At 36.5% G+C, this 26,954-nt stretch overlaps 2 protein-coding genes and 1 long non-coding RNA gene across 3 annotated transcripts; all 3 read left to right on the top strand.

Moving 5' to 3' along the window:
- The first annotated feature begins 14,783 nt into the window (after positions 1-14,783).
- On the top strand, positions 14,784-16,406 carry LOC146391511 (uncharacterized). Its single transcript, XM_084918822.1, has 6 exons — positions 14,784-14,860; positions 15,156-15,286; positions 15,423-15,464; positions 15,563-15,640; positions 15,747-15,800; positions 15,998-16,406. The coding sequence occupies exons 1-6, from the start codon at positions 14,857-14,859 to the stop codon at positions 16,193-16,195; spliced, it is 507 nt and encodes a 168-aa protein (XP_084774948.1). The 5' UTR covers positions 14,784-14,856; the 3' UTR covers positions 16,196-16,406.
- Positions 16,407-17,703: 1,297 nt separating this feature from the next.
- Positions 17,704-19,452, top strand: LOC146391510 (uncharacterized). Its single transcript, XM_084918808.1, has 3 exons — positions 17,704-17,856; positions 18,008-18,061; positions 18,242-19,452. The coding sequence occupies exons 1-3, from the start codon at positions 17,728-17,730 to the stop codon at positions 18,524-18,526; spliced, it is 468 nt and encodes a 155-aa protein (XP_084774934.1). The 5' UTR covers positions 17,704-17,727; the 3' UTR covers positions 18,527-19,452.
- Positions 19,453-25,930: 6,478 nt separating this feature from the next.
- LOC146391509 (uncharacterized) lies at positions 25,931-26,910 on the top strand. Its single transcript, XR_014799182.1, has 3 exons — positions 25,931-26,047; positions 26,195-26,248; positions 26,445-26,910. It is a non-coding gene; the product is annotated as an uncharacterized LOC146391509 (long non-coding RNA).
- Positions 26,911-26,954: the final 44 nt, after the last annotated feature.

Here is a 26,954-nt window from a genome sequence, read left to right as displayed (position 1 = left end):
ACACGAGGATGTCTTTCTCTGTAGTCATAAGCATAAATGCTTCCAGGTGTTCTTGTGACTGTGTGCTTTGTCCTGATTCTTTTATATTGAGGATGAGAACAAATAAAAACTGGTCCAGATGAGTTCAGTCAAACAATGATTTTATTGAACATGTGCGTGGGGAGATGTACACAGTGACATCAGCAACATAGATATCCGCTAAAAAACACACTTCAAATTGGTTTTGTATGTCAGGGTTCTGCCCCTTCTTGCATCAGCAAATAATATAACATGCATTAGTTACAGTTAATGACAGTTAAACAAGTTCCCGCTATCAGCAACAGTTTTGCCATACATGGTGTTTTCAACCATCTTATCCTCCAGATGTTTCCTGCTGATTTATACTTCTTATGCTTATCTTTAGCCCATCCTGTCCTAACTGTTGCTATGCAGGCACAAAATGCAGTTACAAGCAAAAATATATCTCACCTCTGGCCTAAAACTCACCTACTGTTATTTGTGTCTGTAAGCAGACCTTTGTGCGCTCTGAGCCACCTTTACACAATATATTGTCTGGACATTCACGCCAGACGAAGCTTATGACCTTAAAAGGATTGAGCGCCAACTCTTCATGAGCACATTTGCAATGTGTATATAAAAATAACTACAACTACACATTTAATAAAAGTTTTAATAAAACTTATTCTACTTTTTATGTGTTTTAGAACAGAGAAACTTGCTACCTGTGTCACAGGCAGAGTAAGGAGGTACCTGTATCCCCAGCCAAGAATATGATAAGCATCTGTGAAGAGGTTGTATCGTTTCAGAATCTGATAACAACAGACTGGGCATTCCTTACAAGATTTGCACTGTTTGTTTAGTACATCTGTGATCTCTTCTTCGTCACCATCACAGCCAACCCCTACCATCCTGACCTTGTACTCTTCACAGCTGCGTTTTGCATCGTTTCTTTCCACCGTCTTTGCCTCCTACTCCACTTCTTCTTCTCCTTGCCTGGCGGCCACAGCCAATGCAGCTGGCATCCAACTCAGAGGTGCAGTGCTCCCCCCTAGAGTACTGGAGTGTGAAAGAGATTAGTGGGGGGGGGGAAACAGGTGTTGAAAGCATGCGTGGAGAGGGGTGGTCCGGCCCGCCGGCCTTCCTGGAGTACCGGCCGTTCTGTGATTCTCCAGAATCCACAGATGCCCAGTCCGCCCCTGGTTGAGAGTGTTGTTGTGGTGGTGTGACAAATGTAAAAATAAAGATGGCTCAAAACACGGATCTGTGGTCCTGCTGTGCCTTATTCACACCACAGCTTTATTTTCCAATTATTCTTGAACTGGTTCCTGTTATCAAACTCAACCTTGATCTTAATACCGGAGTAATGTGAAATAAAAATCAGTTCAAGTTTTTGAGCTTTTCTTAATTACTGCTAGATGGTCATTTCCAGCAGTGATGTTTTAAAACAATGCATCTGTTGGTGTATTTTCTCCTGCTGTTGTTTCTCTTTCAAATTTGTTTCTTTAGAGCACTTCATCTAACATTGTGTGCAAGCCTCGATTTTTCCTCTCCATGTCTTGGAGCTAGCACTGCATCAGATGGTGTGTTGCCTCTTGCTGTTCTCTTTCAGTACTTCTGCATTGCTTCATCCAACATGACTCGTATGCCTTCACTATTTTTCTCTGTGACTTTTCCCTGCATTGTATTTCTTGGTGTATAACTTTCATTTTATAACGTTTGCACTGCAGCAGTTGGTGAGTTGCCACCTGCTGTTCTTTTTCTTTTAAGCATTTGTGTATTTCTTTGGAGCATTTTATTGAACATTGTGTGCAAGCCTTGATTTTTCCTCTCTATGTCTTGGATCATGATCTGCATTTCTTGGTGTACAGCTTCCAGCTGAGCTTCCATATATTGAAGTTTGTACTGCGTCACTGTATTACCTCCTGCTCCTTTTTCTCTTTTAGCTTCTTTGTATTCCTTCCCAGCACTTCATCAAACATTATTTTCCTTTGCATTTATTTTTGTTCTCCATGTCATGGAGCTTGCACTGCATATCAGTGTACTTCTCCTCTGCATGAGTTTTCTCCAGGTGTAGTTTTTCCTCACTACATTAATCAAACTCCCTTCTGAGGATTATAAAATCACTCCTCTGAGGAGTGATTGGGTGAGCCTTTTTTCTTGGCTGTTTTTTTCAGAGACATTTTAGTAGCTCAATAAAATTTTTCAAATTTTTCTTAGTCGATGTTGATTGATAGCTGTGAGCATGAAAGCTTAAAATGGTTAACCTTAAAGTTTCTCTTGCCTACTTATGAGTTATGACAAAAGGGATGTTTGATGTAAGATTCTAATGATGTCACTAAGCTGCTGTTAAGGTGAACAATTCACATGCAAATTAGGTAGTCACAAGACAATTTTGAATAGGGGATTTTTGTGTTTATACAATCAAGACAATCACAAGGGGAAGGCAAAACTCCCTAAGACACAATAGGCAGCCAACTACGAAAGGAAAACAGGAAATATCCTATATTATAACTACTGAAAAAAACAAAACAAAACAACCAACCAAAGAAACAGAAAGGCATACAAAGGGAAAACAATTGAATCTTAACACAGATAATAAACACTCAACAAAACAAACAAAAAAGACCTAAACATCACAAGAGCTAAAGGGTCAAAATACCGGAAAGGAAACAAAAGTGAAAACCACAGCTTAACAGTAATCAGAGTATGGGCTGTAATTAAAGAATTTAATTAAATGGAAAGAACTATAGTACACTGTACTGTACTGAAATAGGTCAAAAACCTGACATAATTTTGTATTCCACTTTTTAAAATGAAAAAGCCCTTAATAATGAAGTTTAATAATAACAATAATTTCCCACTTTCTCCATTTACAAATAAAGTTTATCACTTTATGTAAAAAAAATATTTTTAATTTACAAAGTCAACTACACATTTGTAATTCCTCAACTTTTAAAAAATATTTTTCCTGATTTATTGTCCATTAGTTTATGCCAATCCTTATTTTCAAATAACCCCTGAACAAATTTTGCAGGAAGATTCTTTTGAAGATTATATTTGTCAGACAGCAGGCTGGTACATTAAAACCCTGTGCAATTACAATTCTTAAAGCTATATTCTGTAGGACATACGTTGGATTGGTGTTTGTTCTGCATAAAATGGTAAAATATATCGAAATTAAAAATTAAATAAAATGTGTGTTCTGATGGTTTCTGACAGTTTCTTATTTGTTTTCGTAATGTATTGTGGTTTATGTGTTTATTGTGTGTTTATGGCTCACAATAAATTAAGGTGGTAATTTCCTGTAAAATATAACAGCAGGCTTCTGGGAATTAAAATAGCCAGACACACCCACAGACCTGGATATCCGCCTACAGGTGAGTCGTGCCAGGGAGGAGGTGACACTAGAACGAAATAAAAGATTCGTCGTGTGGCGTTCCATCGTATCATTCAGTTCAGTTTGCAAATCTTCCTTATATCTGTTTTTATACTGGTTGCTCTGTTAGAGTAGTGATGGCGGCAGCAGGTTTGGCCGGAAGCAACGGAGGGAATGGTGTTGCAACTACCAAAGGCTTTTTTGTCATTTTCAGTCTGCTGTGTCTGGTTTGCCTGTCAAGTTCACTGATTGATGAGGAACAACTGGTAGAATGACTTTTTTGTTTTAATTAAGTCATTTTAATAAATTAATCATAACTAAGTCATCACACTCAGATTTATGATCACGTTTTCTAAATATGTATATTTTCTTTTTGTGAGGTCATAATCAAATGCTTTATTTTGATGTTTGTTGGCGTTCTGTCTGGATTTGCAGGAAGAATTAAAAGAAAACCTCCAGAAACTACAACACGAAGCAGTGAGAAGGAAGGTGAGTCTGTCAGCGTTCATGCTATGGATGAGTAATTTGGAGAGTCTGTTAATGCTAATATAAATATTCCTATGAAATAAGCAAAGCAAAACAAAATTGCCAATCAAGTATATATATAAGTAGTATATATATATATATATATATATATATATATATATATATATATATATATATATATATGCACACACACTTTTTGTTTTTACTTTTTCTCTTTCAGGCTAGTCATAAATTAGATAGAATCTACATTCCAGAAATCTTCAATGATGTTATACACATGATGGACACTTTGTCTGAAATAGTGAAGGAACCAACGAAAGATTTTCCACCACTGCTGGATTTAATGGATGACCTAAAGACATTCATGGAAGCAGGCAAGGACTACATAGATAAAATCCTTGACAATTCATCTGCTGAAATCAGCGACTATGAAAAGAAACTAAGTGGTGTGATGGAGCACATAGCACACCTAGAAGTGCAAAATGAACTGTAAGTTATTAGTCATTGACTTTCTCTCATATTGTACTCACTGTATCTCTAAAACTTGTCTCAGCCTGACTTTGAAGTTCTTTTAAAGTAGCCTTGGATGTTTTTGATTCAGTGAGAAAATCTGTTTGTGAATTTGAATTTGTATTGCATTAAATTACAAAGACCTTTATCATAAATAGGAAATAGTTTTTTGTTTTTTTTTATCACATCCCATGCTTGAATTGCTCATTCTATACTCCTACATATATTTTTTTATTTCACTGGTAAGATATTTTATTGATTAATAGAGAAAGATCACCACACTGAATAAAAATGACAAACTGACACTAAAATTATTAGCACCCTGGACTGCGATGTTTTTAAAAAATAAAAATGAATCTAATATTGATTGCTATCAGGAGCGTGGTCATAAACTCTGGAAATGTGCATCAACACAAAGAGGCTTGTTTAATGTTCAGCTGCTTTTTAAACAAAGAGACACCTTGACTACTTTCCAGATAACCAGTAAATTTTTTGTTGTAAGACTCTATGAGTTCATGAATTAATGATGTTAGGTGGAAAATGCATGAGTAACATAAGAATAAACTTTAGTATACACAATATATTGTATTAGAATTACGTGTTGTTCTTTAGTTGTATCATAAAAACTACACACATAGACACACATTTCTTCACTATGGCAACAGCGAGTCCCTTGCATCACAGAACCCAGTAATACAATGTACACTCATAGTAAACCACTAAATTATCCACTCATCTAAAGACCATTCTATAATCATTTCTTCACTAATTACTGGATTTTCATCTTCTCTTAACTTGATTATAAACATTTACGGAAAAAGTTTTATCTACTGAACAAGTCATTTAATACTCTATGTACTTGGTGAAACTAGCTCACTAAACAAACACCATTCATTTGTAAGTTTTGCTATTGTACTTGCTATGTGCTTTTGTACTTTTGTGTATGTGCATATTTCTATTAAACACTATCTAATAGATATTTGTGGTGCAATCATTTATTAAAGTGACTGTCAATTTACCCAGTTTTATGTTCAGTGCTGCAAATAAAGGAAAAGGCGAGTTTAGTACGTTGCTATTCCCCAATCACATTACAGAACACAAGAAACAGCACACACATTAATAGCCTTACCTTTTTTTATTTGCCTTGCAAATCATCAGTGGCACCCTTAAAAAGAGAACATGCATAAAAAGGGCATAAAAACACAAAAGCATTCCTTGTGCAGCTCAAAATGTGCATTCACTGCAGAATTCTCTTTGCAAGAGCTCCAATGTGTAGTGACCAGGACAAGAGCATCCATTATCTGCAACCCCAGGAACTTGGTGCTGCTGAACCCCTCCACTGCGGCATTGTTGAGGAGGAGGAGTGTATGACTGTGCAGCTTCTCCTGAAGTTAGTTTACACTTCATTAACCACTGTGCAAGAAAAAACATCAATCAGTTGTCTGAGGCCTCTTTTCTTTGTGATCCAAAGGATACACTTGAAAAAGGAACTTTTCTCATGACTCAGGATGAAAGTACAACATTTCAGGGCCATTAAGAGGATACATAGCAGCCAGGTGCTGCTTATCAGAAGCACTTAATTATTTGAGAAACTGTAAGAATCTCTTACTGATGTTCGGCCAGAATGTACATTGTCATGTTTGTTGAAATCCAAACACAGCATATGAGAACAAAAGCCTCGTGCCGACTGTGTAGCACAGTAGCAGAGAGGTGATACATTTTTGTTTTTGACTTTGCAGTCATTGAGTCGACCGTGAACTGCTCATACCAAGTCATACCAGAGTCAAATGTGAGAACATATGTCTGACAGCTACAGCTCGGCTGAAGTTGGCTCATGCAATAATACAATTATCCTAAGCACAACAGCAAATCTACATCAGAATGGTGGATAAAGAAAACCAGTCAAAGTCCACAGATCAATCCGCTGTGCATAAACTAACACCCCCAAGCCTCAATGACGCATCACTGTGAAGAACGTGGGGCCAAAATTACTCGATAGTCATGTGAAAGACTGATAAAGTCATACAGAAGACATTGAAGCAAAAGAATCCTCTAATTTTGAGTTGGAGCCCTTAACTACTTTCTTCTGTCATCCACTACTATCATCTATCATTAAAAGTGGATTGCTGTTGGGGCGTCTCCATAGCAACTTTTTTAAATGTCATGTTAATAACTAATCTGCCTCTATTCCCGTTAAGTGGATCAAACATTCAGTGAAAATGAAAGTAAAAGGGCAGCTCACGCACCTGAGATGTAACACGAGTATATAAAGCATTTACAACATGTCACCTCATTATGTTTTCAGCCCTCATTTGTACAGTACAGCAGTTCTTCCTCCATTAATCAGGTAGGCAAGATCAGTAACACTCTACAGTAAGATGGTTAATATTTAGTAGATTTTATCAATAATTTAACAATAGGAAAAATCCATTTGATTCTTCCTTCATCAATAATCCTCTGTCATTTTTTCTCAAGTTGATACATCTCTTTTTCCAGCAATGGCACCATCAACTTTGTTCAGAAACGGAGGAGTGACTGGCATCAGAAACACCAACAGATTGATTTTATTCATCTTCTCTCTGCTGTCCCTGGCTTATGTTGCAAACTCACTGCAACATAAGGAACTTTTGGTAAAGGAATTATTGCTAAAGCTGCTTTTACACTACAGCAGTTACACCTTTATGTGTCACTGCAAGTCACCATGAGCTCATTGAGGTAGGCATTTTTTATGTAGGGCTGAAGCAACTGAAACACTTACAACCGCTTTCTGGAAATTTCAGGAATTCAAAGAAAAACTTCGGAAAGCAGAAGAAACAGCAGCCAAAATGAAGGTAAGTCAGTGAGTTTCATGTTGATCACATGTCAGTGAAATTTGAAACAAGAAATGCATATTAGTCATATTGTCACGGTTCTGGGTCAGGTTGACCCAGTATTTTGAGTTGTCATGTTTTTGCAGGTTTAGTTCAGGTTCCATGTGTCATTCTGTCTGTCTCAGTGTCAGGTCTGCGTCTTGGTGTAGTGTTCTCGTTTCCTGTTTTATTGTGAAGGTCTGCGTCTCATGTGGGTGTGTTCAGTTTTACCTCTGTCTCGTCTTGTTGATTATTCCCAGCTGTGTCCACCACCTGTGTGTAATTCCCCTGTTTCTCTGTGTATTTAAGTCGTGTCCTCTGTGTATCCATCATGTGTCACCCGTGTGTTCTCCCTGCTGTCCATCGTCAATCTCCTCTGCTCGTTCTCATTCTTGTCCAGGTTTGTGCTCTGTAGTTTAGTTGTTTCCAGTCTAGTTTAGTTCGTGCTTCATTTGCTGTTTGTCCATATTTATTTTGTGTTCAATAAATCACCCTCACACCTTCACGACTGCCTGCGTTTGGATCCTCCTTTTCCTTTTCCACACGGCTCTTTTCACTCGCCGTGACACATATCTTTGTTGATGTTGACGTACAGTGAGAGAGCACACAATACATATACCAGTAAATTTCATCTGTGTCAGAAATGTTTTTTCATCAGGCATACAGAAAAGCAACATCCTCACAAGAACTGGATGAAAAAATGAAGCAGCTTCATTCTTTTGTGGAACTAATGAAGACGTCGTCATGGTCAGAGGATTTTCCACCACTGGTGGATTTGGCAAACAGTTTGAATTGCTTCATTGACAAAACCAAGGTTTGGTTGAAAAAGCAAGACGATAGTTTCGCTGCGACAGTAATTGAAAATGAAAAGGAACTGGAAAATCGGAAGAACATCCTACGATTCCTAGAGGAGCAAAATGATGAACTGTAACAGTTTCTGTGTAACTTCTTTAAAATAAATACAATTTAAAATATTGTGTTTACACATTGTTTTAGAATTTGGAGTAATTTTGCATTGTTATTATTATTATTATTATTATTATTATTATATTTCTGGTTAATAAGGTCGTCAGAACTTTTATTTTAAACATTTTTTAACTTTATTTTGCTTTTACCGTTCCTGACCGTTTGTTTTCTGTTAAGTAATAAAACCTTTACTTATTTATACACTTAAATTTCACAAGTATGAAATTTATGTACTTCACAGAGGTAGATCAAACTTAAATTAATATGTCCATTACATGAAATAACTATGTATGCAGCCTCAACACATGACGGGTGTATTCTCTGCAAAACTGGTGCCAGAGCTCATTGAGCTGATACAGCTTGATTTTTACATCTAGTCGTTGTTGATATTATAGTTATTCATTAATGGCACTGTCTTGTTTTAAACTAATTGCTCTGTTGGTGATTCATTGTGGTATTTTAACGTCAATTCTACTTAACTTGTCAATGAAACCCTGTAAAATTACTTTAATCATCTCCAAGTTACTACCGAATGGTAATAAAACCCAGTCAAATTAGCAGCACTAGCTTTCACATGTTTTATCTGAATTTGTACTGAATTGTAGAGATGCGATTTATGCATGCATCAGCCTCTTTTAAGCTGCTTTTAACCCCTCAGCGTTATTACTGGACATCCATCCGCTTCCGCTTATCCTTTTCAGGGTCGCAGGGGGCGCTGGAGCCTATCCCAGCTGTCATAGGGTGAGAGGCGGGGTACACCCTGGACAGGTCGCCAGTCTGTCGCAGGGCCAACACACAGGGACAGACAACCATTCGCACTCACATTCACTCGCACATTCACACCTAGTGGCAGTTTGGATTATCCAATTAACCTATCCGCACAAGCTGCATGTCTTTGGATGGTGGGAGGAAGCTGGAGTACCCAGAGGGAACCCACGTAAACATGGGGAGAACATGCAAACTCCACACAGAAAGACCCCGGCCTGATGGTGTGTGGCAACAGTGCTAACCACCGTGCCACCGTGCTGCCCTGTCCAGTAATACTGGACAGCTTTATATATTTTCTGACAGTAATATCACTATAGTTCTTTCTGGAAAGCTGCCATTTTGCAAAACTCCCATATTACAGTGGTACTTTAAGTCATACCAGACTCAAGCATAGAAAATTTACTTGTAGTTACTATACTTCATCCACCTAGAATTTTTGCACTGCAGCCTAAAAGATGAATGATTAACATAAACTGCTGATTACAAAACATTTAGCATGGGTCCATGCTTGATTTAACTGATTTTCGTTCTCTATCTGAAAATACTCAATATATATAGTATGTGTTTCCATAGTGTAGTGGTTTACTCATTTGTTTTACATATGAAAGGTTGCTTGTTTATTTCCAACTGGAGACACAAAATCCCCTTTATTTATTTTATTTTTACTGCATTGTCAAAGTCTGCTGAACGTCACTTTTTTCTGAATCTTAATCTCTCAATTACTTGTGCTTCCACACTGTGGTCTTACTCTTCCATCTTGTCTTTGTATCTTCTATTCATTGCATCATTTTGAATAGTGAAAAACAGTGCAAATGATTTTCGAATTCAACTACAACTACTGTCTGCCAATCATTGACAAATATAGTCTGCCCTATTGTACTATAATCATCAACGTGCTTTCAGCTTTGATACAAGACACATTATCATTTATGATTCATTCAGAATTTTAAGACTGTTCATTCTTTTGGACAAGTGGACCCTGCTGAATGGAAAGCTCCAGTGTGCTGTGTATACCATATAGATAGAAAATGTAATAGGAGGGCAGAAAGTGCATGAAGCAGGAAGTTAAAGGAGTGTTTTTATAGTGTTTTATGTTAACTGATAACCACATATTCCAGTAAAGTGTTCAGACAAATACTACTCCTTTGAAAACAAAGGTAAAGGGCAGCTCACACACACCCTGTAATATGATTGAGGTGAAATCAAGAGTATATAAAAGCATTTACAGCATGTCCTCTCATTATGTTTTCATTCTTCACCCGCACGGCAGCTCTTGCTCAGTTGATCTAACAGGTAATTTCATTAACATTGTTCAGTAAGACTGAATTAACCTTATGTACCCACAGTTTTCTATTTCCTTTTTGTCTCAAGCTCTTGTCATTTTCAGAGCAATGGCAGCAGCAGACTTATCAAGAACCAGAGAACCAGCCAGAACTACCAAAGGCTTGTTTCTCATCTTCTCTCTGCTGTGTCTTGCTTATGTCACAAGTTCACTGAAGACCGAGGATCAACTGGTGAATAATTCTTGCTTACTTTCCCTTTTTTTATATAAATTGAATTATAGACTTATTTTTACAGATTTACCCCACGTAATGATGGGCTCATTAATTTTTCTTTATCTGCAAAAGGTTATATAGATCCTTCAGCTGCTGTTATTTTCTCAAATTTCAGGAAAAAATGAAAACTGCATTAGAAGAGGCTGAAAGACAGAAGGTGGGTCAATCAGTCTCCGAGTTGCTCACAAGTTGGCTTTGAAAGTCTTCCATATGTGTAGGAAGAAAAGTTATGTTTAAAAATATAAATTAACAATTGCATTTTGCATCGTACTGCCTTAGTGACATTTAATATATGTTTTTATAGGCAGAAGAGAAGTACAGAAATGCAACCATCACAAAACTATTTGATCTTGCAAGTTCACTAACTAACAAGGACCAGATGGTAATTTCATATTTTCTTAACCTTTTATTTTCATGTGAAACAATTACAAATGTATTTCTATCATAAACTCCAGTATTTTTATATCATGACAACCTCATTCACTACTGGAACTTCCTACATTTGCAGTTGTTTTCACTGAGCTCATAATCCTTATGGTTTGTTCCCTGCTGGGAAATTTCAGGAAATGTTCAAGGAAACACTTTGCAAAGCTCTAAAACAAGAAGAGAGACTGAAGGTGGGTCAGTCAGTCTCCAGGTTATTCACATGTTGACTAAGACAGTTTGTCATTTGCAAACCCTTTAGTGATGTTACACACAGCATACTGACAGAACTGCAACTCAAGGATGTGTAGGTAATAGGAGTGTACACAACACAATGTAACAATAACAGTTGTATTTTTCTCCATCAGGCAGAATACGAGCACAAAATTCAAACTGCCTCAAAACAATTTGATGAAATATGGAGGCAAGTTCTTCCTCAGCTGGAATTAGTGAAGACATATGATTCTCCACCACTACGGGAAATGCTAAACATTGTGATGCGTTCACTGAAGAATAGCAGAACCTATTTAGACAAGAAGATGGCTTTGCTGCAAGAACAGTAAGAAGCCAGAAAAAACTGAGTGAAACGTAGACCGCCATAAAATAATAGGAGGAAAAAACTAATTGAACTGCAACAATTTATATTTCCATCCATGTCTCTGTTGATCTGTGTTGTAGATATATATGTATCTGTGAAATAAACATTACTCTGAAATGTTAAAAAGTTAAATGTTCTCCAATTTTTTGTTTGCTTTAAAGTCCAGATATACAACAAGGGAGTGAATTAAGGGAACCAAGGACACACACACACACACGTGTGCTGAGGAGAACTACATACGAGCGGGAGAGTGAAACACAGGTGTATACAATCAAGAAAATCATGAGGAGGAGCCAAAACTCAAAGCAGGACACAATAGACAACTAAAACAAAAAACTACTAAACAGAAAGACAAAAAAAATTACACTGAACAGGATAAAAAAAGGAAAACTGAGGAAACCAAATACAAAACATAAACACTCAACAAAAAGTTGAACCTAAATAACTAAGATAAACACAAAAACTAAAAATTCAAGATACTAGAGTGAAACTAAAACATTACTCGCATACTAAGAGCAAAATGAAACTTCAGGATTAACGCTGGGTGTTTGCTGCTATCAAGGTTGTTCATTTCTTACAGGGTGTATTTTAACTTTTGCTGTGAACCTAGGATGCTCTGAAGCAGGTTGGATTCCAGATTAGAGATCAAAAGCTTCCAAATCGCAGTCTAATGATCAATCAGGATTGCGAAGTTTATTCTACAGTTTAGTCACATTGTACACTAAAAACAATGAACTGTCAGTCATGATGAATGATACTATTCATGATGTGTTTATTTGTCATCAGCTAAACTAAATAAAGGACTTCTGGTCTATATATACATGCACATACATGCCTACTGATGTGACTGAATTGCTGTACTAAGAAGCGCACACAGCTTCTTCTGAAAAGCAACACATTTAACACAGTCGAATACTGCCCCCTGGTGCTGATTGAAAAGAAATAATTTCTCCTAAAAACAAAGGATGTTACAAAAAATAGGAAAGAAAAAAACTTTAAAATTGTGTATAATAGATATGTGTATAATGCTTGTATCAGATGTGATCTGTGTGTGGGATCTCTTGCACATTGGGCTTTGAGACTCACATAGTTCCGCAAACGTAAGCTAGATTCAAGTGCTAGTGGAAACATGGGACATCTGGACTTCCTGTTGATTCCTGTGTCATTATTTACTCTTTACCTTTCCTTTGTTCTAAGTGCTTAATGTGTTAATCACATTCCATGCCTTTTGTTAATGATTGCTTCTGTCTGTGTTTTTTCTTTTCTTTTCTTTTTTAATGTCCGAACAATAAGTGATGAGTATCAGTGATTCTGTGGTTTATGCTTCAAATTCTTCAGCTTCATGCTGACTCCCTTTTGGGGATCAGTATGAGCAAAAATTCTTTTTATCTCCTGAACTCCCCTTCTCTGTTACACATTTCATTGTTATTCTTTTTTGCTACCTAGCCTGACCTGTCTCCCCAATGTGATGTTTGTGTATTGTCTGTACGGTCTGCAAGGTCTTTAATCTCAGTTGCAGGCATCTGCAACCGACAAATAAAGGCATTTATCCAATCCAATCCAAGTTCACTAACTAACAACACTTGGTGAATCCTTGCTTAAGCTCCATTTACAAAATGACAAATACACATTTTCATTTGCTGAACATGCATACTTGAATCAGTGCACCGGCATTTGTAATGTCATTTACAGTTAATAACTGTCTGAAATCTAGACCCCATGCACATCACCAAACACCGTGTTTCCTGCCTTGAGATGCTCTTGTGGGTCTTTCTTCACTCACTTTTGTCTTCACTAACTGCAAAAAATGGTCTGTTGGGTTGAGATCACGTGACGGACTTGGCCATTGAAGAATATCTCATTTTCAACAACTCATGGATTCCTTTTGCAGTATGATTTGGGTCATTGTCCATTTGCACTGTTAAGCACTCTCTGCTCAGTTATGCAGTATTTGGCTGAACTTCTACACTTCAGAATTCATTTTAACACTTCTACGAATACTCCATGTCACTGCTAGGCCATCTTAAATCAGTCATGTGAATTGGTGAATCCCTGGACTCTAAAAGGTTAAATCAAGCATACAAGTCTGTCACGTGTATTTTTTTTTTTTTTAAGATCCACCGTTGTGGTGTACAGAGGCAAAATTACAAAAAAATATATCATTGCCCAAAAACTTGGACGTAACTGTGTAAGAGGCATGTTTTAATAAAAAAGAGAAAGAAAGAAAGAAAGAAAGAAAATCCATTGCATGTGTTATTTCCTTAATTTCCAGTTCATTAACAATCAACAATCAATGTTCAATAACATTTAGGTCAGATGTGCATGATAAAGCCTACCACATTACAGTAAATGTACTCAATCAAACTCCAGACCCTGAGAGCTGTAACCAAAAGAGATCTGAAAGCAATGTCAAAGTGGCACAAACTTTGACATTGCCACACAGTTCCTCCTAACTGCTTTCAGAAACATGATACCAAACACATGGTAACACCACTGACATAATCCAAAAGTTGTCAGCGCTGCTTTTTGCAGCCAAGCTTGGACTGGACAACAAGGACTGCGTTTCTCCATATAAAGGTGTACATTTCAATCAAAACCAATCTCTAAATGTTAAACAGTATGCTGTTATAGCTTGTTATAGTTTCTGTTGACTCTAAATAAATTATAACAAGCTCTGTTTTGTTCCAGAAACCACTTCCTTCAACTGTAACAGTTTGGAAATGACCAGCAATTGTTACTGAATCTGAGCTCTAGATGTGCATTCTCTTGTGTAACTGCTTTAAAATAAATCCATGAACAACATTTTCCTGACTGAATGACTGGGAAACATCCTTACTGATCAAATATATCTTTACTATTAAACGAAAAATAATATTTACTCATATTTAACAAATACTAATATGTTATTATTAGTATATTTTTATCATCTTAGTTACAATACATTATTACTACAGAGAATTCATTTCAAAATAGGTTTGTGCAAAAGCTATTTCTCATAGGTGGATATAACTAATTTTACTAAAAGTTAGTAAACATTGCTACCCTACCCTAAAATCTTATAAAATGGTTCCTAGTCACTTTTTATAAAAGGAAGGAAGAGCTTAAAGTGGAAAGCTATTGGAGGGTTTTTATAGTATAATAACTGGCAGCTGTCTATTCCCAAAAAGTGTAAAACACTGAAACTGAAACTGAAAGGGTAGCTCACCCATGTGAGATGATGATAAGTGAAGTGACAAAAGAGAACATAAAGCATTTGCAGCGAGTCATCTCACCGTGTTGTCATTCCTTACCCCTACGGTAGATTACTTCTTCTTCAAGTCACAAATGGGTAAGACCGATAGCATTGTACAGCATGTCAGTGTATGTGTGTGTGTGTGTGTGTGTGTGTGTGTGTCTGATTGAGTGAGTAAAAGATTGCATTCTGGTTGCGTGTTTATGTTCAGCACAGCACGTACCACTTACTGTACCTCATGTTTACTTGATTTCATGTTCATGAAAGGTGAAGCCAGTCTCGACATCCTACATTTAGCTCTGTCTGATCAAAATATTTAAAAATATCAGCATATGTATTCAACTACAATTCTCCATTTTCCATTATTTTTGATACTCTGTTTTAACTTCAGGGCCGAAGGCAGCAGCCTTATCCGAAACCAGAGGACAAGCTTGTGTCAGAGAACACAAGTGCCTGTTTTTCATCTTTTCTCTACTGTGTCTCGTTAGCGTCATAAATTCACTGAAAACCAAGGACTATGTGGTGAATTCATCCTTGCTTAACATCCTTGCAATTTATTTGTTAACTTGTTAACATACACTGCAAGTTATCAGCATTTTTCTTTAAATGAAATGGGCTTTATACTTTGTTCAGCAGTTTCCATTGTCTCAAATTTCAGGAACAAGTGAAGATAGCAATAGCAGAAACAAACAGAATGAAGGTTGGTTGGTCTCCAAGTTTTATATATCATGCATCTCTAATAGCTGTAACTAATATCAGTAAACTAACATGTAACTGTGATTTTTTTTTTCTCATCAGGCAGAACACAAGCATAGAAATGCAACAATCACAAAATTATTCGAGCTTTCAAATTCACTGGCTAACAGTGAAAAACTGGTAAATGAATAATTTTATAATAAAATTAGGAATTTACTTGTTTTCATGTGTGTTTTCATTATATTAGCCCACGCACTGTGCTCTGCTTCTTTCTGGGAAATTGTAGGAACTATTCAAGGAAACACTCCGCAAAGCTGTAAAAGAAGAAGAGAGACTGAAGGTGGGTCAGTCAGTCTGCAGATTACATTTGTTTAGAAATATACAACATGATTTCATAAAATTAGGAAGTAAAAAAAAAAATTGATATGACATCAGTATAAGTCTAATACATGGATGTGTAGGAAACAGGAGTCTATGTGGCACAAAGTAACACTGAACAATGAATTTAAATGCTAAAAGTTGTATTTTCTCCATCAGGCACAATACAAGTACAGCATGCTGACTGCCTCAAAGGAATTTGAAGAAAAAAAAAAGAAGCAATTTCTTCCTCAGTTGGAACTAGTGAAGACATTGCCATATTCTCCAGACCTGATGGAAATGGCTAACATCGCAAGGAAAGCCTTAAAGATTGCTAGAATTTACTTAGACGAGAGACTGGCTTTGCTGCAAGACTAGAGAACAAGAGAAACAAGATACTGAGTAGTAACAGTTTACGTTCTGTCTGTGTCTCAGTGGAAAAATATTGTTTTTATATAATTTTCCAGATTAAACCAAACATATTCTTATGAAATTATCTGCAACCTTTTTAAATAAGTAAATGTTTGATGCAATAAAAGTTATCTTTATTCCCAGAGAACTTCTTTTGGTTTTGCCGCTCTTGTCCAATGATTTGACATCATAATACAATTTTAATAAATATATTATGTAAAAAAAATAAATAAATCATGTTACGCGTCCTTTTTTGAAGCTCTGAAATCTTTTGTTTCTGAAGTCTGATTTTCAAGTCTTGATATGAGGCTGAAAGGGTGGGTCTGATGGAAAACCAGAAATTCATTGTCTAATATGTTGTCACAAAGTCATTAGGTTATAAGCCAAAAGAAGATCATCCAGGGTTTCATATCATAATTTATTCCTCCCTTTTGAAACATAGTATTAACAAGACTTACTTTTTCTTCAGTGTGACCAAAAATGAATGACAAACTAGTAGAGAATTATTTATTCTGATTATTTGTCTATGAATGCCAATGGACCTCACGCTGATTTTGGAGACTGTCCCATCCTCTGTAACACACATATAATGAAGATTTACAGCAACAGTCTTTTCCTAATTTCCAAGTACCTGTGAACTTTAAACCCTCCAGGCTCAACATATGATATAAATCTATTTTTATACAGTCAGTGCCAAAGGTGAAAGTCTGTCATTACAACAACAACAACAACAACAATAATAATAATAATAATGAACAGAAAGCACAAACTTAAAAAGCAAACTATTATTATTTTTAATTCTTCATTGCATTTGCATTAGTTAGCAGCATGATTGCTGTTGAGTTTGAATGCGTCTCCCTGGTCAGGTGAGTTTTCTTCAGTTAACATTAAACGGGAATCATTAAACATGCCTGTTAAAAGCTGCCTGTCCAAGACTCTGGTTCAAAAGAGATTTCTAACCTCAAAAGTTATACTTCCTTATTTACTTACTTTGACAGAACCACAGTGCACAGTCTTTGAGCTAAAACTTGACCAAGGACAAAGGAAAAAAAACAAATCAACAAAAGACAGTTCAAAGAAATGTTAACCCTCTTATTGAATTCAGTTTCTGCCAGTTTCTGTTCCATTTATTTTGTATTTACTGCAGTAGTTGTTCATATCTCTTAGTACTTACAGTAAATGAAATGGGTATTTTCCTGTAAAACAAAACATCCAAATATGACTTAAGAATTTAAAATTAAAGAGACAGTTAGCAACAACCCACCCACCTAAACACCTGCCCACCCACCCGCCCACAGGCTAGCCTTTTCAAGGAGTCTATAAAGCATTTTGTGTTGTGTTGTCATTCAACATTCATGCTATTATTCATGACTCCTCCTTCTAGTAGCAGGTAAGAAGAGCAACACTGTACTGTGAGAAGATAGTGTATGCAGATTTTTAATACATCATGTCCAGTGAAATTTAAAGAGTTTACTTTGTTGTGTTGTTTTAGAACTGTGATGGCAGCAGTAGATTTGTCCAGAAGCAAAGGACTGAGTGGTGTCATAACAACCAAAGGCTTATACATCATTTTAACTCTTCTGTGTCTGATCCGCCTTTCAAGTTCACTAATAGACCAGGACCAACTGGTAAAGCGATTGTTGACTTTCCAAACGAACAGCTAAATTGAGCACTTCTACAACTAAGTCATTACATTCAAATGTACAGTGTTTTGGGGGTTTTCTGGCATAATCACATGCTTCACGTGCATGTTTGTTGATGTTTCCTCTTTATTTGCAGGAGGAACTGAAAGAAAATGTTCAGAAACTGCAACGAGAAGCATTGAGATGGAAGGTAAGTCAGTCAGTATCCATATTGTGGAAATGGAGGAGCAATCTGGAGGGTCTATAACTATAAACCACCAAAGCAAATCAAAATTTTCCATCATGCAAAGCTTTTTTGTAACATAATACATTTAATTATTTTCTTTCTTGTTTTTTTTTTTTATTCCTCTGGCTTTATTTTTTCCTTCAGGCTGAAAACAAGATTGACAGAACCTACATACCAGAATTGTTAGATGATGCGCCACGCATAATGAAGTCTTTGTCTGAAGTGCTAAGGAAAGATTTTGCACCAGTGTTGAATTTTCCACCACTGCTGGAGATAATTGATGACCTAAAGACCTTCCTCGAGGCATTCAGTGAGTACATAGGTAAATACCTTGAAACTACATCTGCAGAGATCAAGGACTATGAAGAGAAACTAAGTGTTGTGATGGAGCGGATAACACACCTAGAGAAGCACAAAGGCGAACTGTAACATATTAATCATTACAGACACAACACATTGGTCTGTTTCTGCTATTGTATGTACTGCCTGTGTAAAACTTCTATACTAAGCAGCTTTAGTTTGAAATTTTTGGAAAGTGGCTTTGAAATGTTTTCACTGAGGAAGACTTTGTGTACAAGTGTGCTACAAAGTTTGATGAAGCTTGTAAACATTTTCATTTTAGAGATCTAATATAAACAAAAACCACTGAACACATAGATTGTGTGTTGAACTGCATCAGTAAATCTGGCAGTAGTCAATGACTTACAATGTTTTGCAACATGTCATAAAGAAATGTGTTTATATGGATGGTTAAATGATTTATTACATTCCCATGCTTATATTGCTCATTTGAAAACTGTTAAGATATCCATCTGAATAATAGAGAATGTTTCCAAAGCTATATAATAAATGTCAAACTGAAAATTGAAGATACTGGAAACCTGGACTATTCCCTTGTTTCACAAAAATGTCTCTAATGTTCATTTGGACCCATTATCATTTATGTGCATTATATTTTGTATTGCTTTAAATGTATTCAATCTGTAGTGGTTCGGTCCAGAACCTATTTCGGCCTTGGCTTAACCAATTAACCAATTAGCCAACGCCACCTTGTTAAATGTTAATTTGGTCAGCTGGTTTATTTGTGAAGGTGTGATTGGTCCACTTGGATTTTTTTCTGTTTCCTGTTTTTATTTAAACACAAAATGCTTAAACAAAAAAGGTTTGGTCACTTAATAAAGTTGTTCCCTAATAAGTGTGGCTGGAGTCTTCCACGTCATCAGATCTTTGTCTTCTCCATGCACCTTGGAAGTAGGTGAAGTTGTGCCAGAAAAAAATTGTTGCTTTAAATGCACAGCAACATTGTAAGTGAGTGCTAGCCTTAATGGATTTTTCAAATTTAAATAAATGAAACCTCTGTCCCTGTTTACTTTTGTGTGTTTGTGCAATTTTATTCCATAGTATTAACTGGATTATACTGATATTGTAGTTATTTATTTAAAGTACCTTATAATCTACTAGATATTGTATTCAGTTATATAAATAAAGTAACAGCGAGGTTTATGTTATACTCCCGTCGCATGAAAGATACAAGCAACAATACACAGCATAATATTTGATGCTTCAGTAAAGCTTTGTGTAAAATATTTTTTTTATTTCAAATGATTTGAAATGATCAGTGACAATCAGATTGATGTGCATGTTAAAATAACTGTGGATCCTGGTATTTGTAGAAGGAATGGCTGCTCTAAGAAAAAACTGTATTCTGATAACCAACTATTTACATTTATTATATGTTATTACTAACTTCCTGTGTTGATTGTAGCGAGTAACAAAAGTGGCACAAAAGTAGTGATGCATGAATAGTACAATAGTAGTAACACAGTAGAACACAGTATACAAACCTAACATCACCTTACATCATATTTGGTTCACTGATATTATTGGAAAAACTGAGACTCTGCTATTCTCTTGTTTAACAAAAATGACAGTTCTACCATTGTATCATGACTGGTTTCATTTGTGTTGAGTTTTTTGTCTTTGTGGTTAAAATGTGTTAACCACATTCTCGTGCCTTTGCTGTCGGTGGCTTCTGTCAGTTTTTTCTTTAAATGTCACAAGAGTAACTGATGACCCTTAATTCCTGTAAAGTGGGTCTGACCGACACTATTTCTGTGGAAAGAAAAGCAAAAGGGCAGCTCACACACATGAGATGTGACATTAGTGAACTAACACCAGAGAATATAAGCCATTTGCAGCGTGTCGTCTCACTGTGTTTTCAGCCCTGACTTGTACAGTAAAGCAACTTCTACTCCATTCACCAGGCAGGTAAGATCAGTAACACTCTACAGTGAGATGGTTTACATTTAATATATTTTATACAATATATCAATAAATTAACAACAGGACACATCCATTGAATTCTTTTTTCAATAATATTTAGTTATTTTCTTTCAAACTGATACCAGTTTTTTTCAAACAGGGATGGCAGGATCAGCCTTATCCAGAAACAGAGGACTGATTTTTTTCATCTTCTCTCTGCTGTCATTGGTTTATGTTGCGAATTCACTGAGCAATAAGGAACTTTTGGTAAATCTTTTATCTTCTTTTGTCATATGACCAATACATGTTTATCTGTCACTGCAAGTCACCACAAGCTCATTAATGGTTGGATTTTTTTTTTTATTCAGTTCAAGATGTTTGTATGTGGTGCTGTGAAGCAACTGACACACTTACAACCTCTTTCTGCAAATTTCAGAAACTCAAAGAACAACTTCAGAAACTAGAAGAAAGAGCAGCCAGAATGAAGGTGAGTCTGTCAGTTTCATGTTGATCACATGTTGTCAGCCAAATGTGGACATGAAACTACATTCCACAACAGAATATAAACTAAACATCTTTATTTTCTTCATTAGGCAGACTACAAGTACAGTAAAGCAACCAATTCAAGAGAATATGATGAAAAAATAGAGCAGTTTTATTCTATTTATGAACTAATAAAGACATCATCAATCGCAGAGGATTTTCCACCATTGCTGGAACTGATGAACAAATTTAGTCGATTCATTGACAAATCCAGGGTTTGGTTTAATGGGGCGGAAGATCACATTAAAGCAAGAATGAAGGACAATGAAAAGAAACTGGAAGAACTAAAGAACATCATCAAATTTCTAGAGGAGAAACGAGATGAACTCTAACGGTTTCTATTTAATATCTTCAAAATAAATACATGTTGTTTAGATATACTATGTTTTCCTGAAAGAGGTGGACATCATTTATTTCCTGAACTGTGATTCATTTTCATTCATTTATACACTTTAAATAAAATCTGAAATATGATGGATGTATTACCTGTGGAAAACTTGATTCTAGGCCAACTCCTTTTTACTTCATTTTAACAATTTATATTGATAGCACTGTGTTTTTTGTTAACTAATTCTTATTTACAATTATATATAAGTGACACAATATATAATAATACTTTATTCCTGATTCTCTTCAACTTAACATGTAAAACCTGCAGCATTACTTTGATTTGGTCCAAGCTGTGCTTAATGACCAAAACTGGCACTGAATTCAGGTCAGACTTATTAATGTTTACATTATTCTCCTGTCACTGTTATCGCCATTCAACTGTCACATTTCCGCTTTTCTCAAATCTAGTCAGAAGGTTTCTGATTATAAATAACTTGGCATTTGGATAAATGACAAATTTCATATATTGACATATCAAGGCAACAAAACAAAACATAAAATTACAAGAGAAAGTTCAAAAGAATGTGAACCAACTTATTATGAATTCAATTCTAGTTAAATTATTACACTACATATACTAAATTTGAAAAAAAAAAAGCTGTGAAGATTTTGTTAAAATATGAAGTGGCTTTAAAGCAGTTATCATAACAGTTTATTAGACAAAAGTATAATTCATTGATTGTTGTATTGTGTAAAATCTCACCACTAGATGTCATCAGATTGCAGACTGTACTCTCCAATCAGTCAACTGAATTCTCTTTTCTTAACCCCTGCATAATCCTAGCTATAATAACCCCATATGACAAACTTTTAGTTTATTTATTTATTTATTTTTTCAAAATCCATGTGTCAGTATGACATCCAGCTCATTTCCTATTGCTACAAGTAATTAGATTAGCCTAGAATTACATTGAGTTGTCCCCATGGCTCACAAATGCTTATGAGTTCTTTTCTCCTTTGCCTTCTGGGCTGGCCCTAAGATTTCAATGGCCCTAACTGAGATTTTATATGTAGCCCCAAAACACTTCCAGGACAGCCACCACACTGCTAGGCGAAGAAAGAAAGCAACTTGTATAAAAGGTATATCAGTAAAGAAAATGAAAAATAACATTGAAAAGAACAAATAAATAGCAATGAAAAATCAATATGAATAAAAAATGAGTAGCAAGTATATCTTGTTCTAATGATAAAGACATTAGCAAAAATTAATGATAAATTTATTACTTTCTAGTTGCTGTTGGTCAGGTGAAAAGATTTGCCTCATATACAAGAAAACACTACGAGGTTATTTGGTCATTATTTTTGTCTACAATTTGTAACAGTTGCTGTTGTAATGCAGTGTATCGCCGCATGGTGGCGCCTCCTGTCTCATGACTGGTGTGTCACCCCCTTTTTTAAGATAAGATAAGCTAAGATGAGATAAGATAAGATAAGATAAGATAAGATAAGATAAGATAAGATAAGATAAGACTTTATTGATCCCACGACGGGGAAATTTTTGTGTTACCTCAGCGCAGGTACAGATATCAAAAATACAAATAAGTACAATCAATGAAAAAAAGTAAGATAATACACTATATACAATGGTAGCATACACAGTATGTGATTAAGGATATGGTTGGAAATATGCAAGACAAACTATATAGCTTGACATAACTATTGTACCACTACTATCCCTATGTATAGACATGTACACACACACATGTACACACTAAATATACATATGTATACATATACATACATATAAACCCGCACATGTCCATACTCATGGAAGGTCCATTATGCATGAAGTGGTGACCATGGATGTTCACAGTGTCCAGTGACTTATGACATCGTGATTGAGGAGTTATAGAGTCTAACTGCTGTTGGGATGAATGATCTGCGAAAGTGCTCCTTCCTACAGCGAGAATGTTTCAGTCTCTGACTAAAGGAGCTGCTCAGCCCATTCACAGACTCATGCAGTGGGTGATGTGGGTTGTTCATGATGGATGTCAGCTTTACTAACATCCTCCTCTCGCCAACCACCTCCACAGACTCCAGGGGACATCCCAGCATGGAGCTAGACCTCCGCACCAGTTTGTCAATCCTGCTCCTGTCCCTGTCCGTGCATCCACTCCCCCAGCAGGCCACTGCATAGGAAAGGGCAGATGCTACCACAGTGTCATAGAATGTCCTTAACAGAGTCCTGCAGACTCCGAAGGACCTCAGTCTCCTCAGCAGGTGGAGTCGACTCTGGCCCTTCTTATACAGGATGTCTGTATTTGTAGTCCAGTCCAGTTTATTGTTGAGGTGAACACCCAGGTACTTATAAGAGTCCACTATCTCAATGTCTTTCCCTTAGATGTTCACCGGTGTTGTAGGGGGTGACTTCCTCCTGAAATCTATGATCATCTCCTTTGTCTTGCTGGCGTTGATTTGGAGTACGTTGGTCTCACACCAGCCTACAAAGTCACTGATGAACCCCCTGTATTCCTGATCATTCCCGTCTGATACGCATCCAATGATGGCTGTATCATCTGAGAACTTCTGTAGATGGCAATCGTCCAAATTAAGTCTGAAGTGTAAAGGCTTAACAGGAAAGGTGAGAGAACCATGCCCTGTGGTGCCCCCGTGCTGCAGATTACCACCTAGGACACACAGTCATCGAGCCTCACATACTGTGGTCTGTTGGTAAGGTAGTCGATGGTCCATGCAGTCAGCTGCTTGCCTACTCCGGCTCCCTCCAGCTTCATTCTCAGTAGTGCAGGTTGGATGGTGTTGAAAGCACTGGAGAAGTAAAAAAAAAAGATCCTCACAGTGCTCCCCGCCTGCTCTAGGTGAGAAAGGGATCGGTGTAACAGGTAGATGACAATTACAGAACGGTAGGCGAACTGCAGGGGGTCCAGCACTGAGCCCACCAGTGGCCGAAGGTGGTGCAGGATGAGCCTTTCCATGGTCTTCATCAGATGTGAAGTCAAAGCAACAGGCAACAGTGGTTGGGCTCCCTGGGGTGTGCGATTTTTGGCACTGGAACCACACAGGAAGTCTTCCACAGTTCAGGAACCCTCTCCAGGCTCAGGCTCAGGTTGAAGATGTACAGGGCCACCTGACAGAGCTGGTCTGCACAGTCCCTCAGCAGTCTGGAGCAGATTCCATCCAGACCTGCTGTCTTCCTTGCCTTCGTCCTCTTGAGCTGATTTTTTTGCTCTTCTTCGTACCATCTCTCTGTAATGGATTCTTCCGTGTGTACCCGGACTAGTGTGCTCTAAAGTAATGTGTAGTAGAGGTAGCACTTTTATTTTTGATATTTTAAATAAATGAGTACTTTTGGAAAGTTAGAAGCTTTTGCTCATTTGCCATCCACCTGCACACCTCCGCGGCTGGCTTCATCTCCACCGCACGTTACAAATCCACTTGGGTTGGCGAACGAACTGTCATAAAATAAGTATGTTCTCAGAAAAAATGCTTCAGAGTCATCATCTCATCTATTATGTTGAGCCAGCAGGTCAGGTTAAAATGTACTGTGGCTATTTACTGTTACATATGTTCAAACACGACTTTGATATAAGAATTTGACCATTTGAAATAAGAATCGTTTTTTCCATCTCCGATTTTCTTTTTATTTCTTTTTCTGTTGAGCACCTAGATATTATTTTAGGAGCCATTTATTCAGTGTTAGGATAATCAAAAGTCCATATTGATATGTAGCGTTATGATACAGTTGTTCCAATTTTGCCCAGCCACTACTGGGGCTAACTTCTGGTTAGCGATGCTAGGGCTAACCTAAACAACCACAAAGGCACTTTATGCCAGGGGCCAGCCCTGTGTTGTCGTTCTCTAGCCACGTGCATAAAACATGATTAGATGGATGTCCATGTCAGTCAGTATATTTAAGATGCCAGGGCACATTAGCGGCTTCCACAACCCGATGTCTGCTCTTCTGTACTTTTAATTGATTAATTTTAAGTTTATAAGGATCCACCAGTTTGTTTGTTTTTTGAAAACTGAATTAGACACTTTGTTTTCATAACTTACAAAAAAACTGACTCTACCTTTAAATTGCCAAAATCTATGGAGGTTTCTGTGTAGGCGTCTGTGGCCCTTACGCAGCTACACTTTGTCTGTTTGATCATTTAAACTCTGTTCAAACGGAAAAAAAACATCATGTGGCTAACTATGACAGTGTCAATATTTGTTGTTACAATGTGACAGTTCAAGTATGTGAACATAAAGGATACCTACCTGCTGCAGGTTTTTGCCAGTTTCTCTTTTACTTTTACAACTTATTGTAGTATTTTGTTTGTGTTTCACTGGCTCACTGTACTCATATTGAATTAATAAAATTACAAGAACAAATAATTATGCACAAAAAAAGTAAATACAAATATAGCTGGATACACCCACAGACCTTCCCACCCATAAGTGAGCCGTGTCATAGAGGAGGTAACACCAGGTCTTATATAACGTACGTGTGGTGTGTCATCCAATTATTTTGTCATTCATCGCTTCTCCTTCCAATACCAGGTATGATCTGTAACGCTGTATTAAGAGAAGATTATGTTGTCAAATTGTAATCTAATATCTTGACTCATAGTAAGAAAAAGTTTACTTTGTAAGTTTGCTCTTTGTTCTTGTTTCAGAACAGTGATGGCAGCAGCAGGTTTGCCTAGAAGCAAAGAAGTGAGTGGGATCACAGTCACCAAAGGCTTATTCATCATTTTCACTCTGCTGTATCCAGCTAACCTTTCAAATTCACTGATAGATGAGGATCAACTGGTAAAATTATTAATTAGTTTTGTTTTTTTTAATTACATTGTTTTTGTATTGGTTCAAGGACCACCCAAGAAAAATGATTGTTTTTGTTTCGCTTTTGGCGTAATCACATGCTTCACATGTTTGTTGACATTCCCTCTGAATATACAGGAGGAATTGAGAGAAAATGTTGAGAAACTACAGGAAGAAGTACTGAGAAAGAAGGTGAGTGTCAATGTTCATGTTATGGATGAGAGTCTGTCACTGCTAATATAAATCTTTCTAATGTTATGAAATTAGCAAAGCCAAAAAAACAAATGGCTATAAATAAAATCCATCAATGTATCTTTTTATATCTTTGATATATAAATAATATAAAAAGGATATATGTATTGATTTTGCTTTGGGTTTTTTTTGTCAGGCTGAAAACAAGCTAGATAGAATTTATACTCCACTAATCTATGATGATGCTACACGCTTAATAAACCATCTATTTAAAATGAGAAATACAGTGGAAGAGTTTAAACTGCTCACGCCATTGCTGCATTTCATGGATGACCTAAAGAAGCTCATGGATGCTACCAAGAAGTACAAAGGCAAATACCTTGAGTTAAAAGCTGCAGAACTCAAGGACAATGAAGAGAAACTAAGTGGAATTATGAAGTGGTTAATATTACTAGAGGGGCATAAAGATGAACTGTAACATATTAGTCATTGTCTGTCTCTGGTGTTGTTTCCACTGTATTCATAAAGCTTCTCTTCCATAATGTGCAGATTCAGTGTGAAGTTTTTCACTCTCATTATTATAACATTGTTATAATTTGTTGTATTAAGTAGTATCAGTAAAGCTGACAGTTAACAATAGAAGAATAAACCCTGTCTGCAAATAAAGCTCATATTTAATAATCAACAATTTGTCCAATGCTTACTC

Source organism: Perissodus microlepis, chromosome 3 (genome assembly GCF_051167445.1).
Source record: "Perissodus microlepis isolate ML-2025 ecotype Zambia chromosome 3, ASM5116744v1, whole genome shotgun sequence".
In the NCBI taxonomy this organism is placed as follows: Eukaryota; Metazoa; Chordata; class Actinopteri; order Cichliformes; family Cichlidae; genus Perissodus; species Perissodus microlepis.
This window is presented reverse-complemented; position numbering and strand designations above follow the sequence as displayed.